General features: G+C 25.4%; 5 protein-coding genes and 1 non-coding gene across 7 annotated transcripts; 4 read left to right on the top strand and 2 right to left on the bottom strand.

Annotated features, from left to right (window-relative positions):
- The first annotated feature begins 72 nt into the window (after positions 1-72).
- Positions 73-2274, top strand: LOC122848844. Its single transcript, XM_044147222.1, has 5 exons — positions 73-1135; positions 1228-1280; positions 1345-1568; positions 1668-1836; positions 1932-2274. The coding sequence occupies exons 1-5, from the start codon at positions 657-659 to the stop codon at positions 2069-2071; spliced, it is 1065 nt and encodes a 354-aa protein (XP_044003157.1). The 5' UTR covers positions 73-656; the 3' UTR covers positions 2072-2274.
- A 100-nt stretch (positions 2275-2374) lies between these two features.
- On the bottom strand, positions 2375-2447 carry Trnaa-agc. The gene has a single exon. It is a non-coding gene; the product is annotated as a tRNA-Ala (tRNA).
- A 1049-nt stretch (positions 2448-3496) lies between these two features.
- On the top strand, positions 3497-5789 carry LOC122848843. 2 transcript variants are annotated; one of them, XM_044147221.1, is made up of 5 exons: positions 3497-3834; positions 3958-4033; positions 4137-4356; positions 4440-4876; positions 4975-5789. In XM_044147221.1, the coding sequence occupies exons 2-5, from the start codon at positions 3971-3973 to the stop codon at positions 5542-5544; spliced, it is 1290 nt and encodes a 429-aa protein (XP_044003156.1). In that variant the 5' UTR covers positions 3497-3834; positions 3958-3970; the 3' UTR covers positions 5545-5789. The 2 variants fall into 2 exon arrangements, with proteins under 2 accessions (XP_044003156.1, XP_044003155.1); XM_044147220.1 differs by having other exon boundaries at positions 3547-3886.
- A 3218-nt stretch (positions 5790-9007) lies between these two features.
- On the top strand, positions 9008-10239 carry LOC122848842 (peroxisomal membrane protein PEX16-like). Its single transcript, XM_044147219.1, is given in 4 exon segments — positions 9008-9137; positions 9220-9466; positions 9528-9804; positions 9880-10239. Coding segments are annotated over 4 exon segments (1014 nt in total).
- Positions 10240-12122: 1883 nt separating this feature from the next.
- Positions 12123-13233, bottom strand: LOC122848841 (lysoplasmalogenase-like protein TMEM86A). Its single transcript, XM_044147218.1, has 5 exons — positions 13180-13233; positions 12787-12960; positions 12491-12684; positions 12304-12421; positions 12123-12217 (listed from the first exon to the last, which is right to left on the bottom strand). The coding sequence occupies exons 2-4, from the start codon at positions 12885-12887 to the stop codon at positions 12309-12311; spliced, it is 408 nt and encodes a 135-aa protein (XP_044003153.1). The 5' UTR covers positions 12888-12960; positions 13180-13233; the 3' UTR covers positions 12123-12217; positions 12304-12308.
- A 69-nt stretch (positions 13234-13302) lies between these two features.
- On the top strand, positions 13303-15765 carry LOC122849437 (nucleolar protein 56-like). Its single transcript, XM_044148137.1, is given in 3 exon segments — positions 13303-13399; positions 13599-14976; positions 15731-15765. Coding segments are annotated over 3 exon segments (1416 nt in total). The 5' UTR covers positions 13303-13396.
- Positions 15766-16140: the final 375 nt, after the last annotated feature.

The raw sequence follows: 16140 nt of genomic DNA, 5'->3' as shown, positions 1-16140 counted from the left end.
TTTTATTTATTTATTTGCTTATCGAACATCCGTTTTGTTTATTTATTATATTATATAATTTTGGTATCAAGCCCTTTTGATAATTCATTTTGTTGATTTTCAATATCATGCTCTTTAACACTCTCTGCTTTACTCTCTGATTTCTTCCATTTTTGTTGTTGTTTGTTGTTGTTTTCGTGAGATTATTCAGCGTTATCCAGCGTTGTCAAATATGAAAACAGTATTCAAATATAAAATCCCTAGGTTTTCAAGTGTTTTATTTAATTTCTTCAAGTTTTTTCAAGTCTTGGCCTTGTCGAGAGGTGTTTTTTTTTTTTTGTTATACAAAAAAAAAAATGCTTTTGCTCCGAAAAGTATTATAATTCTAACAAAACATCAACAACATTAAAAAAATAATATTAATAACAATAATGATAACAATCTGTGTGAATCTGTGAAGTAATAATATCTAGTAATTATAACAGGTAATTTTGGCAAAATGGCGTTGAGTGATTGAGTCTATGGCGTTTACAGTCAAACGCATAGAAGAGATTAGAGATATGTCAGTTGTCCCCAATTTTTAACAAGTTTAATTTGCGATAAGATAACAAATAAAAAAATAAATAAATAGTCACAATATCAATTAATAAAATATTTGTAAACGTAACATCGGGGTTATGGAAATCGTGTCATTAAAAAGAAAATGTAGTACACGTGCTAGAGTTGGCAAACATCGTACATTAAAAAAATTACGTGAGAGTTTTTTACATGGTAATGATGAAGACAATACAAATAAATCAAGTGATGATCGTTCAACAATGTCAAATTCATGTGAATATATAAGTGATAATAGTGATAATCAAAATATTGTTAGTGAATTAATAAAACTTGAGCCACATATTAATCTTGATTTTTTATCTGAAGACGGTACATTTACAAATCAAGGTGATTATTATGACACTTCATTTGATAAACAAACATTACAATCAACAAGTAATAAACAATTAAATTCTACAAAATATATTGAACTTAAAAAATGGGCTATTGATCATAAAATTGCTGAGGATGCACTACAAGAATTGATTGATATTTTAAGACCAATAATGCCTGATATACCCAAGACTGTAGAAGAATTTTTGAGTGAAAAAATAAACAGGTATGTAAACAATTAAAAATCAACAACAATAACAACAACAATACTAGCTGCTATTTATATTTTATTAATTAATTGTTTTTTATTATTTACAGAGAGCCTGAGAATGAAAAAAATCCAGTAATTATGAATGGAAACGAGTTTCAAGGTAAAAAAATAATTTAAAAATCTTGGAAAATTAAATTAAAATGATTTATTTGTTTTTGTTTTAGCTATTATGGAAAAATTGACATCCATGCAGGGAGATATACGTGAGATATCAAATAATCAAAGAAACTTGGAGCATTTGGTACGAAGTAATCACTTTTTGATTTCAAGTGAAAGTGATCAAAGTTTTTCTGACAAATACGAAGTTGAATTACCAATTAAAGATGTGGAAAAGCTATTTTCATTTGAAGCATTACTTGCTAAAAATACACAGTGTCGAAAAGACTTTGTAAGTAAATAAATTGGTTCAATAAAAACCAATGGAAATAATTAGGTATATTTAAAAGAATCATGTTTGTAACTGATGAATTTTTTAAATTTACATTAGCAAGCATCACTGAGTTTTCTTTTGGAAGATAGATTATCAAGAAGTTCACTTGGAATAATAAGAAAATTTATGCATCGAGATGTCATACTTAAATGCACAGCTGTCAAACAAATGGAAGGAAAATTTGTCATGAGACTTGATATACCAACATTTTGGCACTCAATAGTTGGTAATAAAAAAAATAAAAATAACTATCAAGCAATAATTATAAAAATAAATCACTCATGTATAATGATTAATTAATATTTTTTTGAATTAATTTAGATATTCTTATGAAGTATCATAAGGTTGCTGAGAAAGAGGTACATGCTGCTTTGGGTACTGTGTTGACAAATGCCAAAGATTGGGATGGTAATAGAGCTCAACGAGATAAATCATCATCAGGAAAATCTTTGCAGTGTTGACATTCTTTTTTTAAAATAATTTTAATACATAAAAACAATGAAATTTTTTAATATTTACAATATATTTTATTTATTGTAAATTTAAAATATAAATTCATTATAAAATTAATGAGCAAAAAATTTTTTATATTGTTTGGATGATTTTTTTTTGGCTTGCTGTTGGCCATTTGATTGATAACAATAAACAAATATGAAATAATAAATTTTGTAAACAATTGACTGTCGTCATTTTTTAGAATATCAATCCAATTTAAAAAAAAAATTTATTATGATATGCAAAAAGAATAGGAAATGCAAAAAAATTGGAGGTGCCGGGCATTGATCCCGGTACCTCTCGCATGCTAAGCGAGCGCTCTACCATATGAGCTACACCCCCAGACCATATTTTCGGTGAAAATTAAATCAGTATAAAAATTTATATTCAAAAATGTGTTTAATATAGCTATAAATTCGATTCAACTAGATGCATTTTATTTTCAATTGTTATTAAAAAATTTATAACAATGAAATTTTAAACAATTTGTAAGTCGTCGCGATTTTATTGCGACATAATCTTTTGACAAATATATCAACGACGAGCGATGGAAAAGGTACTTAATATCTTTTCAAGCCTTTTGATTCGTCCAAATACTTTTTCCCCCAGACACAACAATGCTCCAGCTTCAAAAGTAATGTCGCTGCGATGAAAATTGCAAAATCCAAACAATTTTTTGACTAAAAAATGACATTCCAACAGGTTTATGTATTAATTTACTCAATAATTAATAAAAAAAATAATTTATAATCAAATACAAGGCAGTGTTTTACTGTCATTTAATTAATTTAAATTTTGATCAACTTTTTTCGTGAAATTTTTGGGTCTCTGACCGATTTATTATTCTGTAATATACCAGTAAAATACATATGTTATAATCAAAATAATGCATAATAATAGGTGCTTTCTTTTGTGAAATTTATCTTTTTTCCGACCGGCGGTAGATGAAAAAATATAGTGATAAATAAACTTAAAATTTAGATTAATAGATATTGTAAGCAACTGGATCAGCCATATTGCATATTCGTATGCCATTTACTTTTGCCATTTATTATCAATTTTAAAAGCATTTTATAATCATTATTAAAATTAAACAATAATAATTATGCTTAAAGCCTAAAAATAGACGTTCAAAAATCATGTCTTACCACAACAGTAGATGAAAAATTTTCTATGATCACAAACTTGAAGTTCCGAGTTTACTGAGTGATTTTGTACGTCCCCAGGATAGCTATATTACTTGACATATTTTATAATTATTTTAATAATTAATAAAAAGTATTTATTGTTTTGTGCCTATAAAATACATGAACAAATCATGTTTACCCAAAAAATTATAAAATTTTCAATCAATATATTCCAGTTTACCTTGTTTTTGTGATTTTTGGGACGTCCCCAGGATAGCTATTCTCGACATAATTATCCCCTGTACCGGGGATAACATGAAAACGCTCAAAATCGATATAGTCGTTTGATGGAAACCATTGAAAAAGATACAAATAAAGCCATAAATTAAGGTGAATTTACACAAAATAGTTATCCCTGTCGCCGGGGATAACTGAGGGGATAATTATGTCGAGATTATAATAGCTATCCAGACGGCGGCCATGTTGAATATAGTTGATCATACTGAGCATCGTGTCTGACTCGAGATTCGAGAAGGTTCTTTTCCGACGTGACCTTACTACCGTTAAGACGTCATTTTATTAACGTGCAAAGAAAAAAAAAGGTATGCAGTGCCTATAATTATCAATTAAATTTTGTCTGTTGTTAATTAAGTGGTACGAAAAAATAATCATTAATAACTTGTTATTAGTTGAATAATTCATTGATTTTTTTTTTTTTTTTATAGAATAACCTTAAATATGGCTACTGTAGAAGTTGAGTCTCAATGGGTTGAAACATTTCAATCAATTTTGAAAGACGAAGTAAGTACTGAATTATAATGTTTTTCATTGTGACTTTTTAATTGCTGTAATCGTTATACGGTTGTTGACTAAATTAAATGATTATTTATTTTGTTTATTCTAGATCACTTCCCCAACCAAAATATCCCGTCATTTTCGTGCACGTGGTGCAATAAGAAAATATGAAGGTACCTATGATGCGGATGAAAAAAATCACTTAGATGCTCATTATGAAGATTTACTGAAACAACAAAGAGAACATGATAAAAAAATTTCAGAGCAGCGTGAAATGCGCATGGCCCGCTTTCGTTCACATTTCGTTAGTCAGCCAAAACTTGAAACAAGTAAGTAATTAAATTGACAGTATAATTTTTAATAAAAAAAAAAAAATTGTATAATTAAATGATCATAATTATTATTTTTTCAGTTTGTCAAGATTGGGTAAATGATTTCGTTGATTCAGGCTTCACAACATACAAGTTTTGTGATTATACCTTTCAAGGTCATAGAACTAATCCAGATGATTTAAAATATATGATTTATCTTGGTGGACGTAATTTGACAGAGCTAAGTATATGTGGATATCCTAATTCTCAAATAATGCCATTGATCAAGTCTAATTGTAAAAAGCTCGAAGATCTTTACTTGAAATTTGAAGTAATGGAAAGTAAAGATTTTGAAGATGTTTTTTCTAACATGTCTCATCTTAAAATATTAACAATTGATTGGCAATGTAAAGATCCAACTTTACCAATGACTTTGGTCAAATCAATTGAACAAGTTCGTGAAACTTTGACAAAATTTACAATTTCATGTGAATCTAAACAATTTCATCCTTTTGGCTTACCAGATTCATCGATTGAGGTAAATATAAATTTAACAACTATTACAATAAACAAAAAAATATATTCCTCATTTTTTGTTGATAATCAACACATAATAATAAATTATTTATCTTTCAGAAATTTTCTCAAGCAAACGAAGCTTTAATGACTACAGTTGAGAATATGAAAAATCTCGAGTGTTTAACAATTAGTTGGGCTTATGGTGTTACAGATGAATTCTTGATTAAACTTTTTGATAATGCTAAGAATTTAAAATATCTATGTATAAGTGGTTCATGTATAACAGATAAGGGTATAATTGCACTTGATAAATTAAATCAATTAGAATCATTTAGTCTTGATGCAATACAATCAAAAAAATATAATAAGTTGATCACTGATGAGTCAATTCAGCGTTTATTCAGCCGAACAATTAACAACTTTGACATATCAAATTGTATTCATGTCACTAATAGCTCAGTGATTGAACTTTTTAAGCATTTACCAAACTTACGAGTTTTGCATGTTGAAAATACACAAGTAAACTTGGATGGTATCAAAGAAATTGCTAAATTAAAAAAAAGTAATCATCTATTGAAGGTATATACTTCTTTTAAAATTAATGATGATATTTACGAATCATTATGCGAATCAAACTTATCATGTGTCTGTACTACATCAGACACTGATAACTTGAATGAAGATTAATCTACTCATTATCATTATTGAGTGTATTTTTTCGTGAACATGTAGTTTAATTTTATTTTAAAAAAATATTATTAAAACATTAATTTTTTTCTGTTGAACAAAAAATGGTTATGTTCATATCAATACAAATAACCTTAGAACTTGAAGTTCAAATAATTTATTATTAATATTGTACTAATTATTAACCACAAGTTGAATTGTAATGATTTAATAAAAATAATAAATAATGTTCTGCTTAGAATATATATACTTATACTAGTCCTTATTTTGATAAATTTGCATATACCTATATTTATTTTTATTATCCAGTTGTTATTTCTTGCCTCTTATCATTTTTTATACTAAATAAACTGTTTAGGTACATTTTTATTTAATTAATTTAAATAAACTCCAGGCATTTGAGTGGTAGTCTCAAGGAATATTATAAAAAATTTAAAAGTCAATAAAACAGCATGCATAAAAGTCAGATAAAAGTCATACCAATAAAATAGTTTGCCAAAATCGTCGTTAGCTAATTTTGGTCACAGAATAGCGCTGTGTGTTGAGCCTGAACCTATTGCCTTATCGTAAATTTATAATTACAATTTTTCAATAATCATTAAAAAATTCAATTTTAAATTGTTTGATAATAATAGTGGAGTGTAAAAAATAAATACTACTGATCATCAACAAACTGACTGGTAAAATAATAAATAATGAACGTCATTGTATACGTCTGTTTTTTCATTGAACCAATTTTTTTTTTTTGGTTTAATAAATCAAAATAAAGTACGCCTAACAAACCTATTTATATTTTTATATTTTCTAAACAGGTTGAAGCTGTTTCTAATCACTTAAACATGATGAAAATCGTAGCATCAATATAGACGATTTTCGCTAACAAGATTCGTAATTCAATATATAACGGTTATTATGAGTATGAATTTTATTGTTATTTGGCATGATTATATATTTTTTTTGATCGTGTATTAGTTTTAAGAAGGTAGCCAAGGCGGAGCATGGTCATCCTTGATGATGATGGGGGATTGTTCAATTTCATATACCTAAAATACTCATTTGCCATTTGCCAACGAACCCACCACTATCTGATGAAAAAAAAAAGTTTAATTATCATTATTAAATATGCAATAAAGTAAGCAAACTGTTGATAAAAAAAAATTAAATTGTTTATACAGTATTTCTAATACAAGGTATGAGTATTTTAATTTGAAAAAATAGATTGCTCTACTGTTAAATAAATAAATTAAGATAATTTTATATAAAACTGTATCAATGGTCTTACCATATAATAGAATAAGTAATTAATTTTACAATAAATATTTATCTTCGTCAACGAGATAGTTTAATAGTGAACTCAAATCTTCACGAAAAGTATAGTTAGAAATTATATTCATTAAACTTATTAAAAAAACAATTTATCAATGTTAATTTTTGTTTTTAATTGTAGAAAATTTCGTAAACATAAAAAGCTTATAGAGCCTGAAATAATTCAAGATGTTACTGAAATTCCAGAGAAATTAATTTGTGAATTGGAGGGCACAAATGACGATGCAGCTATCGCACAATTATTGCAAAACCAGTTTAATCAAGAGTATGATTTATGTTGAAAAAAACTGAAGAAAAATACAATGGTCGATCAAAAGGTAGTTTTATTTTACTATTACAAAAGTTCTTCAATAATAAAAATTGTGTTTATTTTAAACTTTGGAAAAAATTCATGGGTAGAGATAAGAGGGTGGGAAATTGATTGGGATAAAGGAAAAACCGCGGAAAAATTTTTAAAGGGGGAAAAAAAATAAAACGTTTTTCTATTTTGAATAGCGGGTAGGATAAAGGGTTTACGGGAAAATTGTATTTGGGAAAGTTGTAGAAAAAAAAATAAGCTAAATTTTATTGTAGGTCATTTTTGAAGTTTTCTCGAAGGATCAAGGATATATAAGGGTTTTAAGATTATTTGGGTGCGTTGGATTGGGATTCGAGGGGAAATAGATGACGTAGAAAAAAGGGACGCGGTCTTCGTTTTGTTCTGTCGTTCGTCGCAGTTCGACGAAGTTAAAATATTACAAAATATTTTATTGTTTAAATAATATATTGTTTATAATATTATTAATTGTTACTAAAAAAATTTATAAATATTATATTAAAATAATTTAAAAAAAAAATTGACGAAGAAATAAAAAAAAAATTTTTTTTTTTTAATATAAACAATTGAATTATAAATAAATAAATTAATAGAACAATAAAAAGATAACATTTTTTTTTTAAATTTAATAATTTAATTTAACGCTCAAAATATTAAATATAATACGGTTTTTTTTTTTTCTCCGAGTTCGAGTCATTCTAGGGGGAAAAAAGGGTTAAATTGCAACAATTACTTGACATAAAATTATCTATATAAAAAAACGAATCGACAGCCTATTATGAATTTTTTTTCAAACAATTATTTTAAAAATAATTAATTTTTGAATTTATAAAATAATAAAATTTTTTTTTTTTCCCCGAGTTCGAGTTATAGTACGGGGAAAAAAATCACTTGACATAGAATAATCTACATAGTAAAACGAATCAACAGCCTATTATGAATTTTTTTTCAAACAATTATTTGAAAAATTATTAATTTTTAAATTTATAAAATAATAATTTTTTTTTTTTTCTCCGAGTTCGAGTTATTGTACGGGGAAAGAAGGGTTAAATTGCAACAATTACTTGACTCAAAATAATCTACATAGAAAAAAGAATCGACAGCCTATTATGAATCTGTTTTTAAACAATTACTTTAAAAGTTATTAATTTTTGAATTTATAAAATAATATTTTTTTTTTTTTTTTCTCCGAGTTCGAGTTATTGTACGGGGAAAAAAATCACTTGACATAAAATAATCTACATCGAAAAACGAATCGACAGCCTATTATGAATTTTTTTTCAAACAATTATTTTAAAAGTTATTAATTTTTGAATTTATAAAATAATAATTTTTTTTTTTTTTTTCTCCGAAATCGAGTTATTGTACGGGAAAAAAATCACTTGACATAAAATAATCTACATAGAAAAACGACAGCCTATTATGAATTTCTTTTCAAACAATTATTTTAAAAGTTATTAATTTTTCAATTTATAAAATAATCAAGTATTGTAAATTGATATTTTAGAGTAACTTGGTTTTTATTATTATTATTGAGGTACAAATTCTGTTACGATCGGTACAAATTAGCTTAACATCTGCTTTTTAAAACAAAAAAAAAAATTTTTTTACATATTGATTTGCAAAGGCGCCATGCATTTGTTAATAAAATTGTTTAATTAACAATTGCATGGTGCTTTCAAAAATCAATATTTTTAAACAATATGTCAATGTCAACATAAGTGAAGTGTTTACATTTTAAATATCAAAAAAATTTTTATGAATGCATCGATTTGCTAGTTAAAATTCTGTTAACAATATTAAATATTAAAAATTTCTAAAATGGTTATACAATCAGTAAATTATTGTGTTAAACCTTATCTAAATACTTATAAAGAATGGGTGACATCAAAACCCCAGGTCATTGCTGATATCGAGGGTGCTGTCAGGTGTCTATCATATTTTACTGCTAGTAATAAAAAAAAAAAAAATAGATATATTGTATTTATAATAATTGAAAAATCTTTTCAATAATTTAATGTTTATTATTTTAGGAAAATTTACAAATTCATCATTAGCATCTGAGTTGATTTATTCAATGCCAAATTTACTCATTTTGATGAATGATCGTCTTATTTACAGTACAAAATATTCACATCTTAAATTACCACAATTTCAATCACAAATAAAAATTTGGCTAACTGTTATTGAATATACTGAAGCACTTATTGAAGTTTCAGCACAAAAATTATGGGGAGATGTTGGAAAATGGATTGTTATATTTTTTGTACAATCATTAAAGTAAGTTTAACCTATTTATTATAATTAATTTTGGTTATTTAATTTGTTATTTATTATTTAGAGCATTATTGAGATTAATTCTTGTTCATCGTAATAAAGAAAGATTAATTAAAAATCCTCCAATTGCACCATTGAATCGTGGAAAATTACGACAAGAATCAAAAAGCCAAGATTTACCAAAAGAAGGTTTTAGTCTAAAACGTACTGGAACTGTTGTTAGAAGTGTCAATTATTCTGGACCAAGTAATTCATGTTTTTGGACACCACTTGGTAAAACTGAAGATGATGAATCTCAATCAGATACAACTGAAGTTAGACAAAGTTTAATAATTGCAGAGGTAAATACACTTGATCAAACAAATATTTATTTTAAATAAAAAAATTAATATTTTGTCTTTTTTATTTTCATCCAGACTTTGTATATCATGAAGCCATTGATTCATTTAACAGCATTTATTGTAAAAGGTAAAAATAATTGGATACCATGGACAACAGCATTAGCTATTGATTTAGCAAGTATTCATATTTTAACTAAAGAAAAAAATTATACTAAATTAACTAAAGAAGAAAATGCTGAGTTAATCAAATGAAGAATTAATTTACTTTTGTATTTAGTACGATCACCATTTTATGATCGTTGTAGCAAAAATAGAATTAACTATCTTCTTGATGGTATTTCAAATAGAATACCATTAGCAAAATATATTGCTCAGCCAATTGCTAAATATTTACCACACTGGCAAGAAACATATTTCTACATGTGGTCGTCTTAAAAATTGCACTAAAAACACAAATGATTTTAATTAAATATTCCATTTGAAAAAAAAAAAAAAAAAAACAATTATTTAAAAAGGAAAAATACTTAAATTTATAATAAATTTTTACTTTATTAATTTATGGTTTAAATAAGGGTAGAATAATATGGTTGAAAATTTAAAAAAAATTACAAATTTACACCTTTACAATTTAGTAATTTTACAATTTTTTTCTTTTCTTGTTTTAATGTCAATTAATGTTTTAAATAAAATTATCAACAATTGTTTTTTTACATTAACTTCATACACAAAATTATGCTGCAATTTTTTTTATAAGGTAAATCTTTTTTTTTCTCATCTAAATACAGTATTATTATTATTCCTTGTGATATTTATATTTTTTTTATAACTAGTTTATAAATTACATGAATAATATATTTATTTAACAGGAAAAACATTTTTTTTTATTAACAAATTTCTATATACTTAATTTATAACAACTCTAGTAATTTTTTTTAACACAGATATTTAAATTACAGTTTTTTTTTTTTTACTAAACTTGTAAATATCAATATCAATTTACAATTTAATTAATTTTTTCTTTAATCTAATTATTTAATTTAAAAAACATGCAATGACAATTTTTCTAAATAAATTATTCAATTTTGTAAATTTAAATTCAGCTGCTTGATAATAAATCCCAGTTTTTTTTTGTCTTTCAAAATTATATACATACTGGAAAATTACTATCAGGAAAAAAAAACAATGCATATTATCAATTCAAGGTGAGTTCTTTAAAATTGTCTATGATTCATTACAAATAATAGCTTTTCATCTGAATAAAATAGATCTCAAGGACACACCAAGTTTACCATATTTTTTTTATTTGTTTAACATGCAAATTTACCATTAAATTGTTGATTAATAAAATGATTAAACTATTGCAAGAAGAATGTCACGAACAAATTGAACGAAAAAAAATATACTAATAATATTTTAACAACTGATAATAAATTGAAATTTATTGGAGATCGATGAACCATCAAATCAACAACTTTTTTTTTTTAGTCTCAATTATGTTTTGCAAAATTTATACTCAAGAAATTTTAATTGTCAACAATTTATTAAGTTGTTTTTTATATATCAAACAGTATTATTCAATTTTATTCATGACTAATTCATTCTAATTTATAAAAATTTCTACAAATTAACGAAATTTAGAATTTTCTTTTATTTAAATGCCTCAAGGTCATTTTAGTCTTGCTATATTTATAACTAGATGATTCGTTTTTTTTTTAAACAATTTACTACTCATGATAAACCGACAGAACTAATTTATTCCCTCAAGTACCGGGGGTTATTTACTCAACTCAATCAGAATATCATTATTATATACAATAATTCGAAATTATTTTAATATACATAAAATTTAATTTCACGTTGAATTAATTAATTCGATCAAACATATTTTCTCATTTAATTAATAAATATCATACAAAGATATTTATTTTATATCATTTGTTTTTTTCCATATTTATCTAAGTACCTTTTTGTCAGTCTCATTCATGATTCTAATCTAACGTCGATGTAAAAACATTAAATACTGGTTATTTTTGTTTTTTTCGTTTCTAAAAATTATGGCAGTGCTAATGGTAAATGACGCTAGATGAATCAAATTAAAAATAAATATTATTATGAATTTTTCTAATAAGATAAATTTAAATTATTATTTAAAAAAAAAAAAATTATAATAATTATTTAATTATTTAACATTAACTTGTTTATTTATATTGTTATTTATTGAGTTGACAGTACTTAAAGCAATTCCCAATTGTGCAGCATAGTAGGTCAGCATTATTGACACCTCAAAAATTAAAATAAATATTATTGGATGAATTGGATGATAGAAATGATGAAAACCAAGTATTGTATCTGATATTAGAAATAATATTCCACCAATGCAACTGCAAAGTTTTGTCCACTTCATTCCATTCTCCTGGAGATGATAAAATTAATAATTAAAATTATATTATCATTTATTTTTAAAATATATTTATGTATATTTTTATTGAGTTAATTTACTTTTGTTATAGCTGTCCTTGAAAAATAGCCCTCCATGTCATTCCTCCGAGCAAGGATATATAAATTGACACACCAATTGCAAGTACTCCATTGAGTCCTGGCATCAAAATGTAAGTAACTAAAAATAAATGTAAATTTTTAGAAAATAGATAATAATAATTAATAAATTAATTATTATAAATAATACCTATTGTCGCAAGAGCAAATATAATTGCTCCGATTTTTGGATTTATTGGTTTAAATCCAAATGCACTGATATACATTATTTGAGCAATGGCAAACATTGCCATACCTCCGAGGAACAGGTTTGGCCAGATTATTAAAGCATCACCAAAACAACTAAATACAAGACCAGCAACAATCTTTCGTGAAAATGTATGCCTAAATAAAAAAAAAAAACAATATTTGAAAAATATTTAAAAATGAATTTGTTGTGAATTTATTGATAGCTTTATATTTATTGTTTTGAGTTGATTTACTTACTCTTTGGAGAGACTCATACCATGTAAAAATACAAACATGATAAGACTGATAATTGGCAAACATTTAATACAGGCTGTTAATAATGATGACTGCTCAGCCATCAAAACAAAATAAATTTATGATGTTTTAAAGAATGGCACTAATCAGCACTAATTTTGGTCCAATACTTTTCAACTGAAAAATAAATTAAATAATTTGTAATTTTTCATTAATAATAATAGCTTTTAAGCAATATTGATAATTATAATTTCGAAATTCTTATCACACAATACTCTTGATAATTTTATCAGAGAAAAAAAAAATTAAATTTATATAGAAATAGTAATTTAAAATAATAAAAAAATAAATTTCTTAAAAATAAATTCCCATTGTAAATTAAATCATTCTAGGGACCTTGCTCTCGAGTCTCGGACTCTCGGCACATCACGCCACATCTGGCCACATCGCAGAGTACTGACTACTGAGTAGATATCTATGTAAATACAACACCGCTTGGCAGTTGGCGCACACATGGTTCGCCTTTTGTAGCCGGCGTGTTAATAAATTATACATTAAATAAATATTGATATTCATAATTGTTTACAATTGTTTATTAAAACAATAATCCAAAATGGTAAATTAAATTATTAATTCAATTAATTAAATATTTTAATATAAAAAATTTTAGGGTATTATGTTGCAACACGAGGCATTAACAAAAGAAAAAAAAAATTAATTAACTAATTAACATTGAATTATAAAAAATAATTAATTATTATTAATTATTAAATAATCAAATTAATTAATTTTTTTGTTTATTTATTATTTTTTAGGGACAACTCCATATTCTTTATGAGCATGCTGCTGGCTATGCTCTATTTAGTGTAAAAGAATTTGAAGAAGTTGGCATGTTATTGCCACAAGTTGAAGCATCAGTAACTGATTTATCAAGATTCAATGGACTTGTTAATTTAATTGGTTTTTCACCATTTAAAACAGCAGCATCAGCATTGGAAGGTATTAATTCAATATCAGAGGGTATTGTAGCAAAAGATCTAAAAATTTTCCTCGATACAACAATTCCAAAAGCTGAAAAAAAATCAAGATTTGTTATCGGTGTATCTGATCCAAAACTTGGTGCAAGTATATCTGAAGCACTTGGTTTTAAATGTGATCATACTGGTGTTGTACCTGAAATAATAAGAGGTATAAGACATCATTTTAGTCATATGGTCAAAGGTTTTACACCAAAAACAGCTGGTGTTGCACAACTTGGTCTTGGACATAGTTATTCACGTGCCAAGGTTAAGTTTAATGTTAATCGTGTTGATAATATGATTATACAATCAATTGCACTTCTTGATCAATTAGATAAAGATGTTAATACATTTAGTATGAGAATACGTGAATGGTACAGTTATCATTTTCCAGAACTCGTTAAAATTGTACCAAATAATTATACATATGCTAAAGTTACAAAATTAATTAAAAATCGTAAAGAACTTGATGATGATAAACGTGAAGCATTAGAAGAAATTGTTATGGATAGTGCTAAAGTACAAGCAATTATTGATGCATCAAAATCATCAATGGGTCTGGATATAAGTCCAGTTGATTTACTTAATATTGAAATGTTTGCCGAACGTGTTGTTAAACTTGCCGATTATCGGAAACAACTTGCTGGTTATTTGAGTGATAAAATGACAGCAGTTGCACCAAATTTAGCAACATTAATTGGTGATCAAGTTGGTGCTAGACTTATTTCACATGCTGGTTCATTAACAAATTTAGCTAAATATCCAGCATCAATAGTACAAATTCTTGGTGCTGAAAAAGCATTGTTTAGAGCACTCAAGACAAAAGGTAATACACCAAAATATGGTTTATTATTTCACTCGACATTCGTTGGACGTGCTGGTGCTAAAAATAAAGGTAGAATATCAAGATACCTTGCAAATAAATGTTCAATTGCATCAAGAATTGATTGTTTTACTGATGTACCATCAAGTATATTTGGTGAAAAATTAAAGGAACAAGTTGAGGATAGACTCAAGTTTTATGAAACTGGTAATGTACCCAAGAAAAATATTGAAGTTATGAGAGAAGCACTTCAAGGAGCTGCACAAGCTATTGAAAATCAAAAAGATTTGAGCATTGTTAAAAAATAATCAAAGAAGAAAAAGAAGAAGAACAGAAAACGTTCTGAAAATAGTGACAATCGAGAAAATCGACAAACAAATTCACTAATTTCTATTCTTAATATTTCATTCTCTTTGCTTTTTTTTTTTTTTTATATAACTTAATAATATGTATCTTTATATAATCATGATAAATAAATAACGAAAAAAATCCATTAAAATTTATTGTAAATTGTTTTTTGTTATTTTTTTTTTTTTTAATAATAATATCATCAAATTTTAATAATAATTTATAAAATAATTGACCAGCACCAATTAAAATTTAATAATAATTAAGATAAAACAACAAAAAAATTATAATTTTAAATTAGCTTTTAAAAAATCATTCATTTCTTTTTTCTTTTTAATAAGTACGTAATTGTATTAATTGGTTTGTTTTTTTTTTTCTTTTTTAGTTTACCAAGATGTTTTTTAAAGCTTACATTTACTTTTTTAATAATTTTTTATATAACAACAAGTCACAAAAAAAGTCTTTATTATACTTTTTTTATTCTTTATATAATATTTATCAAAAACAAAAAAGAAAAATATTTTTTTTATTCAATTTTCTTGAAAAAAATTCAGTTATAATTTTTTCATTATTTTAATTTTATTTATATCAAGTAAATTTTCAATGAGATTTATCAATAAATAGCTTATTTTTATATTTCAAATGAATTTTAAATTAATAAAAATTATTTAAAAAATTCACAACTATAATTTTTAATTAAATTTTCATTTATTCATTTATTTTTTGCTATTTTAGTTACATTTATTTTCTTTTACAGATGAAAATTTTCATGTGAAAAGATGTGGTGCATGATGAGGTTTTTCAAAAGTAAAAGAAAATTAGGACAATGATAATTCAGGAACGAAGGAAAACGGTGAATTCAGTTCCACCAGATGTGTCCAGGTACACATTCAAATGTATATATAAACGGACCTAGGTGAATTCAGTTCGGTGGTACCCCATGGTTACCCCCTGGGCCATTGTTCTCCGACCGTTTATATGTAGCACATATCTTCTTCTTTATCAATCTTGGTCTCTCTTATATTCCCTTATTTTTTTTTCTTTCATTTTTTTATCTATCTCTGTCTCTTTGTTCCTCTGCCCGCTCATTCGTCTATCTATACTACTCAATAAACCCAACAAGCAATCTTTTATCGCGCTGAAAAATCCCTTCATCAAAAAATAAAA

The sequence above is a fragment of the Aphidius gifuensis genome, linkage group LG2, assembly GCF_014905175.1.
Source record: "Aphidius gifuensis isolate YNYX2018 linkage group LG2, ASM1490517v1, whole genome shotgun sequence".
NCBI lineage: Eukaryota > Metazoa > Arthropoda > Insecta > Hymenoptera > Braconidae > Aphidius > Aphidius gifuensis.
This window is presented reverse-complemented; position numbering and strand designations above follow the sequence as displayed.